This window comes from Odontesthes bonariensis, chromosome 8 (assembly GCF_027942865.1).
Source record: "Odontesthes bonariensis isolate fOdoBon6 chromosome 8, fOdoBon6.hap1, whole genome shotgun sequence".
Lineage (NCBI taxonomy): Eukaryota > Metazoa > Chordata > Actinopteri > Atheriniformes > Atherinopsidae > Odontesthes > Odontesthes bonariensis.
This window is the reverse complement of record NC_134513.1, coordinates 9,768,312-9,787,309: the sequence shown is the minus strand read 5'-3', so window position 1 is coordinate 9,787,309 and position 18,998 is coordinate 9,768,312. Positions and strand designations below refer to the sequence as shown.

Here is an 18,998-nt window from a genome sequence, read left to right as displayed (position 1 = left end):
TGGCTTTAACCTACATGATCACTAAATCAGTCGTTATTTCCATGCAACACCAAAACATTTAATCAAGCGCTTTTTTTTTAAAGACACTGAAAAGCCCAACACCAAACAGCTTTTACTCTGGAATCCCTTCCACTTACAAACATCCTTTATTAAAAGCTTTGAGAACATATGTGACATATGACAGCAGAAACAGTGTGTTTACATGTTTCCCCTTCTCATGACGAAAGTATAGTGTTTCAAAACCGGTATGTATGTCAATATGTGCATTTCAGAATGTCGCCGTATGTTTCCTGATGTCTGAACTGGCTTGGTCAAGTCAACATTTTCTGTGCAGTAAAACAATTACAATTACACTTACCAATTCAACAACAACAACAACAAAAAAGGTGTTTTCAATTTCTGAATTAATAATCAAAAGCCTAATCCAATTAACTTTTACTGTAAATTTAGAAACATTGACAGTGGTTAATTTTTTCTCCCACCGATGCACTATGAAGAAATGATAGTTGAAAAGTCTGGTCCCTGATCCAAATCACTAACACTTTAATTGCATTTTATTTTCCCATACAGCCCTTTTGACAATTATTTACAGTATACTCGCAAGGAATCCAAAGAATGTGAATTAAAAGATAAGTTTTTACCAACACAGTAATTAAACAAAGCATGATGGTTAACACTAACTTTCTTTTGGACAATACAATAGGCTACATCAGGTTTAATGGGATGGATTTCATTAGAAAACACAGCAGTCTTACTCCCCTGGAATGAATCTGCAATGTATTTATATTGCACCTCAAGCCAACTGCATTTGCCATAAAAACTAGGCTAACTGTAAAATTGAAATCTGCCCTGCAGAAACTTGGACACTGCATCTTGTGGGGTAAGGGAGAATTAGGTCCACATCCAGCTGACAGACTTTGTACATGTACAAGATCAGTATAATGCTCCCTTTAAAAAAGAGAAAAAAAATCTAAGAGGAAAGCAAAAGGAAAATAAAGTACTATGTGAAACCAGAAATTGCACTGTGCTCTGTTTTTGGGCATTAAAGTAGATGAAGAAACTGAACTATCATGCACGGCCTGAACACCAAGCCATCTTATGAGTAAATGTTCAGCATAAGACAGACTTAACACGCAGTTAGCAACAGGTTGTCTTAGCACAATGGACGGAAAAAAGCTAACCTAGCACCCTCTCAGGATAACTAAAACACCCAAAAGCCACTTTAATATGCTCACTAATTAACAAGTTATATGTTTTATTTTTATTTATAAAAAAATCCGTGTTAAATGTTCATCATTTTGCGGTCATTAATAATGCCTAGCATCCAGGAAAAATAATCCTGGTCACATAAATCTGCGAAAAACGGTGGACAAGGGGGAAACGACAACAAAGACTAATTTTGACCCTACAAGTTTTTAAAATATGAAATAAAGTGTTATTTGGTGACATTTCATTGCTATTTTTGGAGTTTAACTGCTGGGGAAAAAAATATGCATACGTGGTATAATCTGTATCACAAAGCTATTAAGCATGTTTTCCAAAATGTCCAACATTTGCTTTAACGTGAAGTGACTCTTTCAGGTTCAGTCAAAAACCTCATGACACATGAAGAACATTATCTGCCAGAACACCTGATTATAAATCTCCATTTACCATTTCATTAAAAAGCCAAAATAGAGTCCCTTTATGTCCTTAGCTTGGGTTTTGTAACTGTATCACCCACACTTAGTCTTTCAAGGCCAAACATTAAAAAAACCAAAAAACATCTTTCTATATAAATCTATATAGGCTGGCTGAAAGATTAAGTCCTGTAAAGTGCAATGTTTGTATGCAGAACATCTCTTCCATCCTTATTTAATTTATAACATGTAACAATATAAATCATATTGATGACTTGGGTTAGGCATGTGTCACGTTTCCATTTTCTCTGCCTGCCTCTTTCATCTCTTCTCTGTCAGGTTTGTTAATGAGAGCTGGTTTTAGAGGTATCCACCCAGGCACAGGAGCAGCACAACGTGCACAGTGAGCAAATAAAGACTGAGCAGCAGAGGAGTGCGCTGACGAGAGCAGAAGGCCACTCGGAACATCCGCGCCAAACCCGGACCACCTCTCCGAGTCTGCAAGAGTAGAAACACAGGGTTACAAGACACATTCAGATCACAAGTCTTTATTATTGCTGTTATCAAGTTGACGGATGAGGCGGTACAGAACATTAGTGCAGCCTTACTCGGATCACAGCTCCTTCAGGCGGCTCGATAAAAACGGCAGTCTCCGAGTGATCCCCCTCTTGTTCAGAATGCCATGGAGCCTGGTTGTAACTGATAAGAAATAATATAAATGCATGTCAGATGTTATATTTTATCATTCGACAAATTCATTAAAAAAAAAAAAGAAAAAAAAAAAGAAAAAAGAAAGACCAGATTAATCATTCAGATGGAGGAAAATGTGCACACGAAAGCACCAATTGTCGATCTTTAGTAACAGCGCTACAGTGAGCTGAAAACTGTTACAAGGAGTAGAGGATGAGCTGAACTGTAGAAGGTGCTGCGGCCTCTCATCCGACAAAAAGCAACAACGGTGGCAGGCAACGTCCTCTGGTAAAAGTAAAAGGTAATTTTTTCTCAAGTTGATAACAACTACACTGTTACATCAGTGCATTAAACCTTCCCAAGTATAACACTGGCTGTTCAACAAGCTTAAACAATATTTTCAGATTCTTCCATCCTCCACAGCAATGTTTTCACAACCGCTACGCACTTGGCACTACTGTAACTTGCACTCCACTGAAAGCATCGTAAATCTCAAGTGAAACAGTAGGCTGAAACACAGTAAGAAGCTTCTTCTATGGTTTTGTCACCGTAAGCAACAGCTCTCACATCATATCCGACCATGGGATTTTCTTGTCTTGCAGTTCATACCGTTTCAGACGATCCTGCGTGGCCATCAACTGTTCCTCGACGGCGATCCTCTGCTGAGTCTCTTCCTCCAGTCTGATTTACAGAAGTTAAAATCAGTGTCTGTTTCTCATTTCATCTCACTGAAATATTTTCTGGTGAGATTTTAACCCCTGCAGTACCTTCTCTGCATCTCTTTGACCTCAGCCGTGTAGGCGTGGCTGCTTCGCTCCTGTGGTGCTCCAGGAGCACTATCCCCTTCCTCAGTGCCCTGTGGGATGATTGTGATGTTAACGAGGTAACTCACGTTAAATCTAGCGTGTGTTCTGCATCTTGTATATTTTACAGTTTGCATTACATAGTCTTTCAAGCAAAAATAATACAGCGGGAGACTAGAGAGGAATCTAAACAACTTTAGACAAAACTAAAACATGTTCAGTATCAAATAAAGGCCATTATTGACACCCAGTGTGTAAAAGAACACAATGTAGGGCTATTTGTCTCAGAAATCCCAAATGTGAAAGCTCAATTAGGAATAATTATCTATTATCTTTTTATTTATTAATTTCTTCAACAGTCTAAAGTATAAGCAGGTGTTTAGAGCTATACCTCTCTCTGATAGTGTTCTTGCTGGAGTTTGGGCTTCTGGGCCCGAGCATCTTCCAGCATGGCGGTGAGTTGCCGCAGTTGTTGGTCTCTCTCTGAGAGTGTGGCGAGAGTCTGCTGCTTCAGCTGCTCTACTTGAGCCATCCAATCAATACGCTCCACCCTGGAGAAACAAAGTCAAACAAAGAGAAAACAGATTAAAAGGCCAGTTCTAACTTTTTTTTATGCTTTTAAACAAAAACATAAAAAGCTAGTTATGCGGTGCTGCGTCACCTGAGTGTCTCCATTTCCCGCTTGCCCATTTCCACCATATTCTCTAGCTGCGTTAGGACGCCCAGCATGTCTTCATTTTTGTTCTTCTCGTCAAATAGCTCCTGACTGACTTTAATCAGCTCTCCTGCTCCGAGCCGAGCCAGCTCTGACCTCTGCTTCTGAAGCTCAGCTGTCTGTGTTTTAAGCTGCTCCAGCTGCAGAGGATGAGAGAAGAATATGTTGAAATACTTATCACTGTTAAGAGTTGTCATAAGAAAGGTCGTAATATTTACTTTTCAACAGTTCACTCACCAGTCTCTCCCTGTCATTCTGCAGGGCCTGCAGTGCATTCTTTAGGCTCCAAACCTCCCCAGTGGAGCCTCCAGGGCTACTGTGTGCTGTTTGGCCACCTGCCTTGCTCATCTCCTCCAGTTTCAGGCTCAGTTCCTGAGCCTTGAGTACTGCCTGATCCCTGCTGTCCTGCAGGGAGGCCATAGTTTTGGCAAATGTCTGCTTCTCTGCTCTTAGCTGCTTTGTCGTCTCAGTCTCCTCTAGCAGCCTCTGTTCAACAACCAGCAGGTCTCGGGCCAGCTCTGCAACTCTCTCCTGAGCGCTCTCTGACTCTGTGCGCATCACACCTCCCTCCCATCGTAGCTCAGCGAGCTCTTTGCTCTTGCTGTCCTGCTCTTGCCTCTCCTTGAGCAAACGCTCCTCCAAAGCCTCCCCTTGCACTCTTGCCGCTTGCAGCTGCTCCCTCAGTTTCTCAACTTCTGCTCCGGGAGCATCTATGACCTGTGATGCTGGCCTACTGTTGACAACCTGACTGAGAGTCTCGCTCTCTCTCTCTCTTTCTATTACCATCTCTACCTCTGCCTCTCTGGCTTTGCTAAGGCTCTTTAAATGACTTTCAAACTCCTCACGCTCCTTTTCTAAAGACGCAATACGCTCTCTCTGGGCTGCCAGAAGCTGTTTATGTTGTGAGTCCTTCATGCTTAAAACTTGGTTAAGTTCATCACGATAGCCATGAAGCTGAGCAGATAGCTTGGCCTTTTCGGCATATAGGTCATCTCTCTGGACCAGCAGAGAGCGCAGCTCTTCTTTAAGGCTGTTGTTCTCCCCTGCAGCCTCCTGGATCAAACCATCCTTCTCCAGCATCACCTGGAATAACAATAAACGTAACAATGGAAGCTCCAACATACTCAACACATGTTCATATGTTCATGTTTTGTGTATTACCTGCAGGTGTTTCTCCTCCAGCTGCTTATACATGCTGAGGACTCTGTCCCTGTCATCCTGCAACGAGCCCATGGCCTTCATAAAAGAATCCAGTCTGGTTTTTCTGTTGTTGCTCTCTTCCTCTGCTTTCCGCAGTTTTTCTTCCAGATCCCGTACTTCTCCTCTTCTCCGCTCCAGCTCCTCCTCGGCTTCTTGTGCCCTGCTGTCAGCCTCCTTTCTGGCCTCCTCTGCAGCCTTGGGAACAAATGACACATTTGTTAAGAATATCTAAATTCCCGCAGATGATATCTCAGTAAAAGAAAACATCTGTATACCTGAGCAACAGCTTGCTCCTTCTCCCCAAGCATTTCCACTTCCCTCCTTTCCTTCTCATGTAACTCTGTCTGCAAGCTCTCTGTCAAGGCCTTGGATGATCGCAGGTCTGTCTCCAGTTGCTCCAAATTCAGACACAGTCGCCTCTCTTCTCCCTCCCTCTCCCTCAACTCAGTCCCAGCCTGGTCCACTTCACCCTGAAGTCTACCTACAGCCTCCTCCAAGGCACGTGTTCTCTGATGCAGGCTCTCAGCCTCATTTTTCAGGGTGTGGGCTTCATTTTGTGCCGACTGCAACTCAGCTGTGGTTTGCTCAAGCTTCATCCTCTCCTCCTCGAATGCTGCTTGGCACTCTGCGACTTTCTTCTCCTCTTCTTCTGATCTCAGCTGCCAATCTTTATCTGCTTTCTCTAACCTGAAAGGAAAAACATTTTTAGTTTGACAAAAAAGCTAAACAAAACAATATATTTAGCTAAAGAAATAGGTAAACTCAGAGAAAAAGGGTTTTACTTGTTGACTGAAAGTTCGAGTTCCTCTCTCACTGCAGTCTCTTTTTGAAGCTGATCTGCAAGTTCCTTGGCCCGTGTTTCAGCTTCACGAATTTCAGCCTCCTTACCCTGCAGAGCACCGTTAAAACGAGTCTCCCACTGTCGGGCCTCGTCCAACACTCTGTCCCTGTCATCTTGCAGGGAGGACATGCAACGTGAGAAGGCGGCTAATCTGGCCAGAGACTCATCCAGACGGGCTTGCATCTCCTGGGCTCGCCTCTCTGCACCTTCTGCCATCTCTCTGGCCTCCCGAGTAGCTTCCTCCTCCTTCTCCCTTTCTGTGTATGCCTCTTCTAGTCTCAGTTCTGTCTCCTTTAGTTCAGCTCCCAGCCTGAATCTCACAGAGTCCAGAGTTTTTTCTGCCTCAACTTGCAACATGGCCTCTCTCTGCTGGATGCTCTGTTCAGTGGCTGTTTTTGCAGCTAAGGACTCGCTTGCCTGTTTCTGGGCCTCAGTTAGTTGAGATTTTAAACTCTCCATCTCTGCTTCAGTCCTTCTCAAGTCCTCTAGAGTTTTAGAACCCTCCAGCTGGGATTTTTCTAGTTTGCTGCGGAGCTCATCATGGCTTAGCTTTAGTGCTTTAGCTTCTCTACCCAGTTCACTGATCCTCTCCTGATACTGGATGGAGTCCTTCTGCAACTGACGCACTTCCAGCTGCTTCTCCCTCAGTAGCTCCTCCAGCTGGCGTGCTCTGCTCTGGCTGCCTTCTCTGACCCTCTGGGCAGACCTCAGCTGTTGCTCCAGCTCCCTTTGTTTACCAGACTCTGCTTCGGCTTCGGCTCTTTCTCGCTGGGCTTGCCTCATGTCCTCTTCTAGCCTCGCTGCTCGGTCTCTCTCGGTGTGAGCCTCGGCTTCCAGTTCGGCTCGCTCCCTCTCCAACCTCTCCACCTCCCGCTGCAGTTCGGTAAGGTGTTCCCGGTTATCCGCTGCCTCTTGCTGGTAGCCGGCGATGCTTCCATTGAGCTGAGCCAGCTGGTTCATGAGGCGCTCCTCCAGGTTATCTTTTTCAGTTTCAAGACTTTTGAGGAGTTCTTTGAACTGGGTTTCTCTTTTCGAAGCCTCTTCAATTAGCCTCTTTTCTCTCTCTTTGCTCTCTTGAAGGCACTTCTCTAAAGAGGCTGTAAGACTCTCCTTCTCTTTACTCTCTTGAAGATCACGTTCAAGAGATGCTAATTCAGCTTTGAGTTCAGCCTCCCGCTCCTTCCACTGTTCTTTCTCTGCACTGACCGCAGCCTCGATCTCCCTTATTTTATTTTCTAGTGAACTTTGAGCCCTTTCAGTCATTTCAGCTTTTTCTTTTTCTTCTGCAGGCTGTAAATGTGTTTCTGGTACAGACACAGCAACTATTTGTTCATCTTCAGTTTCTCCTGGGGTTAAGGGTTTTTCTTTGTCTTCAAACTGACTTTTATCAGGCTCTGTTGTAGTGATAATTGTGTCTGATTGTTGGGCAGTGACAACTTCCTCTTCAACAGCTGCAGAACTGAGCAGATTTACAGAAATGTCATTGTCTCTTTCAGCCATTTGAGAAAGTTGTTGCCTTAAGTCTTCAATCTGCTGCCCTAGAGAGTCCCTCTCTGCCACTGTAGCATCCAGCTGGGCTTTCAAAGCTCCCACCTCCTCTTGAAGCTGTTCAACTTCAGCTTTGAGAGCTCTGTCCTCTCGTCTTATTACAGGCTTTTCCTGCAGCTCTCTGAGTCTTTCGTTCTCTTCCTCCAGCTCTAATATTTTCTGCTGCTTTGTTTTAGCGAACTTTCTCATTTTGTCTTTCACTGTATCCACCTCTTTCTGCGACTCCTCTGCTCGTCTTTCAGCTTCCTGTCGTCCAGCCTCGTGAGTTCTCACCTTTGCCGCCAGTTCCTGTCTCTCCTGTCTGGCAGCTTCCAGGACCCTTCTTACGCGCTCTGCCTCGTCGCTCACATTTTCATAAGACTTGAGCAGAGTCTCGTACTCATCCTTCATCCCTTGAACCTTTTCCTCCCACTCTCTGCACAGTCTCGTGGCCTCTTCCTTTGCCAGCTCCACTTCTCTCTTACAGGCGTCTTTCTCATTGAGTATGCCTTCCATTACCAGCTTGAGGCTCTCGCAGGAGGATCCCAGACTTTGGTTCTCCAGTAATGTTCGATCAACCTCATTAATCAGTTTAACTCTTTCAGTTCTTAGCTTCTCCAGCTCATCTTCAGCTAAGTCAATTTTCTGCTGCAGCTCAGCTATGATCTTCTCGGTTGAAGCAAGCTGCTCCTTCTGGGTTTTATTTTCTTTGAGTGCTTCTTTGCGTGAGATCAGGGCAGCCTGGAGCTTTCGCTGAAGCTGCTGGACCTTTGCTTCACTGTCTTCCTCTTGTTTTTGTGGAAGCTCAGCCTCTGACTTCTGTGTTTTTTCTTGCTCAGCCTTCAATTCTTCCTGTAAAGAAATTATAAGTTGATCCTTCTGAGACACTGTGTCCTGCATTGAGTGTATCAGTAAGTTCTGTTCACTAAGCTGCTGGCTGAGCTCCATGATTTCATGGTTTTTATTGTCTAGAAACTGCTTGAAGTCCTCCACTTCAGCCTGAAGAGCTGTAATGGAGGATTCTGCAGATGCTTTGGCTGCAGCTTCCATCTCTGCTTTTAAGGTCTCTGCGTGAGACTCAGCTTCGTGATGCTTTTCTCTGAGATCATTAATTTCCTCAGAAAGCACATCAATCAGTTTTTCCTTTTCTCTAAGTGCTTCCAGCTCTTTGCCAACTTCCAGTAATTCAGACTCCTTCAGCGACAGGCTGGCATGTGTTTCTTGCAGCTGTTTTTCTAGCTCTGCGTTTGCCATCCGCACAGTCTGGATCTCCTCTCTGACGGCTTTGAGAGATTCTTCCATTTGTTCGGAGGAGACATTTACGGGCTCTGCAGGATGTGGATCCCTGGATTGTGTTTGAGATGAATTGGTCTCAGATGTAGCAAAATCCACCCAGTCCTCCTGGACCCAGACATTTGCAGGCTTTTCGGCTACTCTTTTGGGCTCTTCTGGAGGTGAGTCTTCTTTTTGAGCCGTAACCTTTTCTTCCAGTTGTTCAAGTTTTGTCAGAAGAACCTCTCGTTCGCTGCTCTGCACCTCAAAACGTCCCATCAACTCACTGTACTCCTCTTTTTGCTGCTTCAGTTGCTCACGGTGGTGTCGGTCTTTTTCTTTGGCTTTGCGGATAGTTTCTCTGCGAGACTCTTGGACCTCGTGAACTTTCTTCTGAAGCGTTTCACACTCTGTTTCAAGAGAGGCCACTTGAGACTGTAAAGCTGTTGCTTCAGAAGAAATGTTAGCCTGCTGAGAGGTTTCTGCTTCTTCACTTAGCTTTGTATTCAGAGCAAGTGTCTCAGCCAGAACTTGATCCTGTTGGCTAATTTTCTGCTCAAGAGTCTCAACTGACTCTTCTTTCAATCTTAAAGCTTCTCTGAGCTCCACGAGTTTGGCCTCCATTTCCTGAATCTCATTTCCTTTAGATTTTTCCTCCTGTTCAGGAATTCCTTCCACTCCAGTTTCATCTTTCTCTTTCCATTTCTTTGCCTCCTTCTCAAAATCAGCAACCTTCCTCATGAGCTCTTTGCGCTGAACAAGCGCTGCCTGCAACTTCTTCTTTGTGTTCATCAGCTGGGTTTCCAACTGTCCTTTCTCCTTTCGTAAAATAGTGAGCTCATTGTCTTCGTGAGCAGTCGAGTCTTCACAAGTCGCTTTCTGTTTCTCGTCTGTGACTTTTTCCAGTTCCACGATCCGCTCCTTCAGTTTTCTCACTTCACTAACAGTCTGGAACTTCTCTTCTTCTGCTTGAAGGAGTTTAGCAGACATACTGTCGTTAAGCTCCGTCGCCTCCTTCTCTATCTGGCTGAGACGAAGTTGCAACTCATTGATCTCAGAGTCCTTCTTAGACAAAGACTCGTTAAGATCTGAAGTGTAGGAGTGTTCCAGCAAGCTGTTTTCCATGTCATGAAGCGTCCTCTCCAGCTCAGAGGTGAGGAGCTCTCTGTCCTCAAGCTGAGCACTCAGCATCCTGGCCTGGCCCTCCTGTTCAGACAGACCTTGGCAGGCCCTTTCCAGATCTACCTGCAAAGCTTCGATCTTCTGCTCCTTGGATTCATTTTGACAGCTTAAAATATTGATCTGTTCTTCTAGAAGCTGTATTTCAACACAGTGCTTCTCCATCACAGAGCTGTTTTGCTGGGAGTGGCTGTCTAACTCCTCTCTGGCTGACTCAAGCTCCTTTGCAAAATTACAGGCTTGAGCCTCAGCCTCTTCTTTGACAGCAGTGAGGGACATTGTTTCCTCTTCAAGACTCTTAATTCTCTGCTGTGACTCTGCAGCTTCCTCTCTGAGCCTCTGAAGCTCAGCTAGAAGCTCACTGTACCTCCTTTGCAGCTCCTCAGCTAAAGCCTGCGCAAAGAGGCCTGCGGACACGTTGGCGTCTGTGGAGGAGGAACTCTGATGAGTTAGATGAACCTGAACTGTCTCTCTGATGATGCCAGAGGAGGACTCAACTTTGACTGTCGAGGCTTCCTGCTCCATGCTTGTTGCCACCCATGATTGGCCAAATTCCTGCAGAACAGAGGGCCACTCCTGACCTCCATCTTGATTCACAGCTTCCAGGAGGGTCCAGCTGCTGTGAGCCACCTCTGAATCGCTGCTGGCGACCATCTCATCTGAAGAGGTCCCTTTGGATTCTTCCGGGGACTCAGACTGGTTTCCGATTAGCTCTGGGCTACTCTCATTACCAGCAGAAATGGAGAGAACAGAGGTGTCCTCAGCAACTAAGGTGGTGTCTTCTTCTTGTGCATCTTCCATGAAGTCAGGGAGGGCGGCAGAGCTATCAGCAGGAGCTGTACTGGCATCTTGATCCGGGGTCTGATCACAGTTTTCATCTGATGCATCCTCACCAGAGTTGCGCTTCGTGGCCAATGTGAAGGACTGCCGTAATGCATCCAGCTCATTGTCTTTTTCCAACAGCTGTTGCTCTAACGCCTGTATGAGCGCTGTGAAAGTCAAAAGAGATAAAACTAAAAATTGTAAATCCCAATTTTATGTCAACAACAGTGTAATATTTTCTTGTTACTTCACTGGAGCAAACGCTATATACCAATATTTGACTCTTGAATCATACCTTTTACAGTTTCAGATGAATCCCGTGAAGATTCAGGCACCTCATTTCTGTCTGACATCTAAGAGGGAAAAAAAGAAGACAAAGGTGTGACTAAAAGCAGGCTGGAAATATCATGATCCCATGTTTTACATTTAATACAGAAGTGCTCCTGGGTATGAAAAAAAAAAAAAGTCTAAATAATACATTTTATCCAGAGAGCACGTGTTTCACAAAGACAAACCTAAATAAAGCATTTCAGCCTTATAATCAAACCCAATCAGAGAATGAATCAGAAAAAAATCTCAAGAACGAATTAAGATACAAGGAATGGCGTAATATACATAAAGTAAAAAAAAGAGATAACGAGCTATTTAAAATGGCTCTTGATTGCTCTCTCAGTTTAAATCTCCAATCACCAGCACGTTGCATGCGTCTGCAGAGTGAGGTGAAGGTCGGCTCAGAGCAGAAGGGATTAGACATACTTCCTCCCGATGAGTGATAGGTTGTCTGGATGTTGTCATACAGCAGCCAGACAATGTCATGTCTGCGCTGTCTGAGACGGGTGGAAATCACCTGTCTAGACTGAAGTTGTGACCATGGACCAGTTATGGAGGATGACTGGTCTGCCCTGCCCTCAAAATAAATGGGAACTTTGCAAACTGTGTTTTAAAAGAAGGGGGAAAAGTACAAACGAAATGGTTGTCCAACTTGACTCGCATATAAAACAGGTTTCTAGGACTGCCTTCTTTCATCTTCGTAATATTGTTAAAATCAGGAACATCCTGTCTCAGAGTGATGCAGAAAAACTAATTCATGCATTTGTTACTTCAAGATTGGACTACTGTAATTCTTTATTATTGGGCTGTCCCACATATTCTCTGAAAAGCCTTCAGTTGATCCAAAATGCTGCAGCCAGAGTTCTGATGAGAACTAACAGGAGAGATCATATTTCTCCAGTTTTAGCTTCTCTTCATTGGTTCCCTGCTAAATTCAGAATAGAATTTAAGATTCTTCTCCTCACATATAAAGCTCTTAATGACCGAGCTCCATATCTTAAAGATCTCATTGTAAGATATTTTCCTAACAGAGCACTTCGTTCCCAAACTGCAGGTTTACTTGAGGTTCCCAGAGTTTCTAAAAGTAGAATGGAAGGCAGAGCCTTCAGTTATCAGGTCCCTCTCTTGTGGAATAAGCTGCCAGTAAATGTCCGGGAAGCAGACACCCTTTCCACTTTTAAGACTAGGCTTAAAACTTTCCTTTATGATAAAGCTTATAGTTAGGGATGGCTCAGGTGATCCTGAAACATCCCATAGTTAAGCTGCTATAGGCCTAGACTGCTGGGGGGCCTCATCTGTCACACCTTTCCTCACTTTACTCTCTTTATGTATATGTGACACTATGTGGTCATTAACTCGTGTTTCCCTGTTCCAACAGATATCCTTTGAATGGTGTTACAGTGCCGCCAACCCCCCTATGCACCTATTTTATGAATAATTATGATTACAATTAATTGAATTCCAATTGGCTTGAATTGGACTTTATTATCCAAGTGCCTTGAGATGACATTTGTTGTATTTGGCGCTATATAAATAAAAATTAATTGAAATTGAATTGAATTATAACAAGTGTTTTTTAAACCTGAGCCTCCAGTGCTTTAACAGCTTTTTTCTAAAATCACATAAACAGAAAAATGGTAATAGAGAAATTTAGATTGCAAGTCAACATGGGGTTTCTCTCAGACTGCTTTTTGAAGTTTAAATCAATTGAAAGCAGCTGCTTATATGTACCGTTAATGTTATATCAAGCAAAGGAAAAACACTTCAAAACCAGGATCAACTAAAAGCAGCTCAGATCAGACTTACTTTTGGAGGGGTTTTGTGACAAATTCCTTCATGTTATGGTCAAACTAAAAGACAGCCGTGTATGCTGTTCTTTCTTTTCATCTGGCGTGTACCTTTTTTTTTTTTTTGACTGCCAACTCTGCCAAATTAATTTGCATACTGATATCTGATCACAATTCAGGCGTAAAGGGAGTGACGCAAATGCGAAGGCCTGTTGTTTGGATGTCAGAGGAGCTCTTTTAAAACTGATTTCTAATTGGCTTCCTGCTGTGGCAACAAAGTGCAAAAAAAATACCATAAAAGTGAGATGATGTATGCAGATACAGTTTCAAAGTGTAAATGTAGCCCGAGGACTGACCGCTACAATCTCCTGCTCCAACTGCTGTATCTTGACCGTTGCCTCCTCCTGTTCTGCAGTTTTCTTGTCCAGATTTTCTGAAAATCAGATATTAATCAGCATCACCACACAAGAGTGTAAAGTTTGACCTTCACTCAGAATCTCAGATAAAAGCTCAAACCTTGAAGGGTTTCCAGTGTTTGGGTGAGCTGGGCACATTTCACGTTTCTTTCACTGCATTCGTCTTTCAGCCTCGTCAGTTGCGTCTCAACACACTGCACGGTGTCCAGGAGCAGGGACAGGTCGGCAGGAATGACCTCTGATACACTTTTTAAAGTATGAGAACGTAGATGTCCCCAGATTGCATTGAGAATCTCATCTTTCTTCCGCATGCCTTCTCGCTCCACTCTGAGGGTTGCCAGTTCTTTCTCTAGTTCATTCACTTCTGACTTTTCTCTTTCTAAGACTTCCTGCTCAGCCTGGACAGCTTTAGACTCAGCTTCTCTCACCGATGCAAGTTCGCTTTCAAGCCGAGCGACTTCCGCCCTGTCTCTTTCTGATGCGTCACTGCGTGCTTGGATGGCTGCAAGTTCCGCCTCTTTCACCAGGGCTAGTTCTACTTCCAATCTGGCGACTTCCACCTTCTCCTTCTCCAAAGCCTCCTTACAAACAACATCGGCCTCTCTCAGGGACACCAGCTCGCTTTCAAGGTTTGCCACCTCAGTTCTCTCCCTTTCCAGGGACTCAAGGCTGGCTCTGAGGGCTGCGAGCTCTGCCTCCGCTCTGCTTGCCTGCTCGGCCCACTGCTGTCTGTCCTCCTCCCTCAGCTTGACGGCCTCGGTCAGCTCCTGTTCCATCTGCCTGAACTGAGCCGTCAGAATCTGAGCAGGAAGTGAATGAGACAAGGACGATGAGTGTGGGTGTGCATTGTGCAGCCCTGCCAAACAAGGCAGGACCTACCACCTAGAAGAAGGGTGTGTCTTGTTTGTACAAGTGGTTTTAGCAGTGGTGCTTTTAAATACTCGCCACAACATGGAGCAACCTCAAACATATTGGAAGAAGCTGCTGATCAGTTATCTAGTCCAACATAATCTGTACCTGCTTTTGCTGATCGGCACTGCTCACTTCCTGCAGCAGCATTTCCAGCTCTTGTGAGCGAGACCTTAATGCCATTTCAAGCTCTTCACACTGCTGTTGGGCTGCCTGTAGGGCCTGAGAAAGATGAAATACCAAAGAAAAGAGTCCAGTTCCAGTGATATGCCATTTATTAAACCTTAATCAAAGGGCTTTCTTTCATTCCTCTGATAATAAAAAAAAATACATTTAGTTTTTGTTCATGGACTATACCAGGACTAACAAGCTCACTTTTTTCTTGTGTGTTTTTGTACAAGTTTGTTGTTTGTTTTTTTTTGCTAGTTTTAAAATGTAGCACTCTGAGGTCATTAAATTGATGTAAAGTGCGTTATAAATAAAATATATCATTATTATTATTATTATTAAATCAAAGGTCTAAAGAGTATACAGCCACTGTGGGAATATTTGTGATGCTGGGCTGCACAAAATACACAAAATATCTGAACAACTGATGAGATTTTGCTCAACATTAAACCAGAGTTATAAAGCTCATAACACTCACTAAAACACTCACAAAAAAAAAAAAAAAAAGGAAGGTTGCCGTCTTTGAAAATCAATAGATTATTCATGGTAATAAATAAAGAAAAAATATACAGACAATAGGGTTGAACTAGTCTAATATGAATGAGTTTATGAATGCAAAATGAGTAAACCACTTTAAAAAAAATACTGGACCTGCAGCGGCTCGCTGTCATTCTGAGACTGAGTTGTGACCTTCAGCAGCTCCTCTTCGTGTTTCTGAATCTGTTCCTGAAAACGCACATCCTTCTCACACACCACTGCCTGCAGCACCCGCAGCTGAAAACAAACACAAATCACTCAGAGAGAGCATCCTTGAGAAATTTTGAAGGCCTTTCACACTCACAGACGGGGACTTTAAGTAGCTAAAGTCACGGCGGCGTCACCTGCTCAGCATGGGCAGACTCCTTGTCTTGAAGCAGCTGCTCGGTGGCCTGAAGTCGTTCTTTAAGTTCTCTGCTGTTGGCCTCCTCCTCACTCAGCTTGTTCTTCAGGTCCTGAAGCTCCCCCTCAACTGCAGCACCAGCTCCAGTAAAAGAACTGTCAGGACTTTGCTGGAGAAGAGCAGAGTAAAGGTTTTACAGCTGCTCTGTGGTGAACCAGTGGCTTTCCTCAGTCTACAGAATAATAAATGCACATCTAAAAGGTGCTCAGCCCAAATTTTATTGCAGCTCAAGATCTTCTGTATTAATTCAAATTGGAAAAAAAAGAAAAAAAAAATGAAAATTCAAACTCACTGTTGCTCCTTGTCCTTTCAGTTCAGTTATCTGTTTGCTGAGTGAAGCCATCTTGGCTTTGGCCTGAAGTTTGAGTTTGGTGAAGCGGGCCTCCGCTTCCTCCCTTTCATTCTGTGAAAGTAAAACACACAGACAACACAATCCGTCTTAAAGCGTGCTGAAAAGCACAGAAAATTACCTGTGGGTGTACAGCAGGCACAAACATGCGCGATTACTCACTTTGTGCTGTGCATCTTTACTGGTCAACTTGGTGTCCTTCTCCAAAAGCTGAGCATCCTTGTCTCGGATGAGCTCCTTCAGCTGGACTACCAGTTGTTCGAGGTGGGCCAGCCTCTCCATGGCGTCTTCAGGTACTTCAGACTCCATTGGAGCCTGGTCTTCACCAGCAGGAAGCTGAGGCGCTAAAACACCCTGCACAACAACAACAACAAAAAAGCTTAAATCCAGAAATATTTGGATAATGACTATATATTTGCACTTAAAGTGAAGAGTTTTAGGGCATTTACACATCGAGATACTGTGAATCTAACTGTGGAGCTCGGTTTACTTCTCATGGTAAATTATAGCAAGTAAAATCACATGTATTCAGTATATTCTGGAATGGAGGAGGTGCTTTGTTAAGTTTCAGAAAGTTGTTCAGACAATGCTATTATGGTCATTTAAATTTCTTCTGAATTTCATATTCACACAAAAAAACAGGTACTTCCATAAATAGATGGTTTTACAGACTTTCAAACTGAACCTGAGCTAAAACTCTACACATGCTTACTTGGAAGCAGGGGAAACAGTAGACGATACTCTGTGTAAGGTGTTAGAACTCATTTGTATTCTCACCTGCTGGTCTCCATCTTGGCCCTCTTCTCCAGAGAGCTCCTGGAGGACTGTGGCCAGACGACTGAGCATAAAGATGGCACTGTGTGTGTGTGTGTGTGTGAGAGAGAGAGAGAGAGAGGAGAGGGGGTGGGGGGGGGGGGGGTTAAAAACAAAACTGTAGAGTGAATGCAACAACGGTCTATAATATATTACATAATATATAACACATGTTATTTGTAGTATTTTTTAACACATAAAGCTCAAAGACCGTGATCTGGAACCACATGTCCTGTGAAGCTCTGAATTACAAACGCAGTCCCATGCATATTTATTTTTCTGTGCATGGACAACATAGGTGGAGGATTTTTATTGACAGGAGATTAGAGTTCACTCCTGGCCTTGGAGGAAAGAGGAGCTGACAAAACACTCTCAGCAAAGACACCATTTGCAGTGACAGTGTGTCACAGATATTTAAAGGCATTTCAAAAGTCATGACATAGCTAACAAAATCAAGAAAACAGCATCTCTGCCTGGAAACTTATTGTCTTGATATGAATAGCAGGCTCTGCATGTCAGGATTTATGACATTTGTGGCTTATGCCATGATCATTTGATCATGTAATGGCTGTTTGACAACATAAAAACAAACAAACCAACAACAAAAAGCTTTTGCCCTTTAAAACAAAGGCAACAAATAGGCAGACACCCCCTACCTGGTGTGTTCCGGGCTGGACCGGACGGAACCGACTCTTTCCGAACCAGCCCAACACTCCACTGCGGCTGCGTCACTCTTTTAGTGAACAGCAAAGATTATAGCTAGCTAACGCAAAAATGGACGTCAAACTACCCGAACCACTGGACGCTGCTGTCTGAAATGAACAGTAAACTTATGACAGAGAGACGGTGTCCTGAACAGGATGCTCCAAGGAAAATATCTGTCGAATAGCGTGACTGTAGTTTCCACCATACAGTTAGTTAGCCTGGGCTGCTCAACTAGCTAACGCTGCTAACAGGTAAATAAGTGCAGCGTCTTTAAACCCTGACTTGCTTTGTCTGTCTCCTCCGTGCATGACAGTCGTGCATTTTTATTTTTTATTTTTTCAAAAAAGGACGACCTTTGACTCACCAGTGCGAGTGTTTCCCAGGTAAATGCGTCTGTGTTTTATTTTCTTTATTTCCTGGGATGGATTTCAGAGCATAGCCACATCACCAAAACATTCCCGGAAACAGAACTTCCTCTGCTCTGATTGGATAATAGGGATCTGTAAGGGACCGTCTGCAAATGTAACGCCGCCTGCTCCTTTTTCTCAGGGAGCATCTGTATAAATATACACTTCAAACAAAAAAAAGAACGAAAAATGAGCCCTTAATTCATAAATACACACCATTTGGCTCTTTTACATCTGGAACCATTTTTTTTAATGATGGTAGGTCATGACCAAAGAGTCAACCTGATCATCAACCATGGCAAGCAGCTGGGGAGAAGTTTGCTCCTGCTGGCCCACTACACCACAGTGTTTGCTGTGTTTGTGGGTCGCTTCGTGCAGTGGATGGTGGACGCAGTGAAGTGGACCGGCCTGGTTGGACGCTACACAGCATCGGCTTTTGACTTCATCTACAGACATCTGCACAAGGGGAAGAGAAGCGTTCCTGATGGGACCAGGGAGAGCTGTGCAAACTCAGACGCAGCGCCACAGTGACTTCATGTCTTCTGAGACTTTTTCAAACTGTGCCAAACGGACAAGATGCTACCAAAAAAAAGGAAAAAAAAGCTACAAACTGAAGCTGAGAAGCTGAATATGATATTGAATGAAAGAGGAAAGAAAATGAGGCCTTACTGAAGTCAGAACATTTTTATGCTTTCCTTAAAACAGCTATTTGATACCGTCCCGCTGTTGTTATATTTGTATGTGTGGTTACATTATGTGTGTATCCGTTTTCAGGAAAAAGCTCCTTGAACGTGTCGCTGCCAATCATTTTCATACCTGCTGATGTGACTGTTAATGGAAATGTGTCACAGGGTAAAGCAAACTACTAAATTACATTATTGCACTGCAGCAGAGGAAATTTGCCCACTAAAAGCTACACAAGCACTTTCAAACTTACCACCTACCCGTGGAGTTGCTTTTCTTTATTTGTCTGAAAATAATATTTCTGTATCAGGCCAGAAACAAACGTCAACACTAACACTGAATGTATTCCAAAGGCAACTGATATCTCAGTGGGACCACTCATATATCGATCTTTGGTTGAAAAGTAGTTAGTTTTGTTTTTATTTCAACTTATTTATTCATATGCATTTTTTAATTGCTCATGAGATTTAGAAAGATTTTACGATGTTAGCAAAGGGTAAGAACGTGCTTTGAACTTGATCAACACATGCACTCATAGCCACTGAATGTGCTTTTGAGTATGATTCCGGGATTGTTGCGACAGACATTTGATGTCACCCTGAAGCACGTAAAAATGAATGTTGTATTATTTCCTGCTACTTATACTGAGATATAAATGGGTTCCTGAGGTGTTTGGTGTTTTAAACTGTAATGCCCTCATGGGTTTAGTCTGTGGTCTCTAACTTCTTAACTGATCTTTAGTAATCTTGTAAAGCTGTAAGTAACCTGATTTGTTCCTCTTAACTTTTGGGTTTTCAAAATGAAATGTGAGAAATTATTGAA

At 43.5% G+C, this 18,998-nt stretch overlaps 1 protein-coding gene across 1 annotated transcript; it reads right to left on the bottom strand.

Annotated features, from left to right (window-relative positions):
- Positions 1–536: 536 nt before the first annotated feature.
- Positions 537–17,557, bottom strand: golgb1 (golgin B1). The gene is made up of 20 exons (XM_075471612.1): positions 17,450–17,557; positions 16,345–16,423; positions 15,730–15,921; positions 15,511–15,621; positions 15,160–15,327; positions 14,930–15,052; positions 14,219–14,332; positions 13,302–14,001; positions 13,142–13,218; positions 10,964–11,021; positions 5,810–10,835; positions 5,303–5,714; positions 4,989–5,222; positions 4,065–4,910; positions 3,774–3,967; positions 3,504–3,663; positions 3,077–3,165; positions 2,919–2,990; positions 2,228–2,318; positions 537–2,117 (listed from the first exon to the last, which is right to left on the bottom strand). Exons 2-20 carry the CDS (start codon positions 16,411–16,413, stop codon positions 1,980–1,982), a joined length of 8,874 nt encoding a protein of 2,957 aa, XP_075327727.1. The 5' UTR covers positions 16,414–16,423; positions 17,450–17,557; the 3' UTR covers positions 537–1,979.
- Between the last annotated feature and the right edge of the window lie 1,441 nt (positions 17,558–18,998).

Bases quoted from the DNA above. Each gene is read 5' to 3' on its own strand.
- golgb1 (XM_075471612.1), bottom strand. From the start codon at position 16,413: ATGCTCAGTCGTCTGGCCACAGTCCTCCAGGAGCTCTCTGGAGAAGAG. The intron at 15,053-15,159 runs GTGACGCCGCCG...GTTTGTTTTCAG, and splicing joins AGTCTGCCCATGCTGAGCAG to CTGCGGGTGCTGCAGGCAGT. The intron at 3,664-3,773 runs GTGACGCAGCAC...TTGTTTCTCCAG, and splicing joins CGGGAAATGGAGACACTCAG to GGTGGAGCGTATTGATTGGA.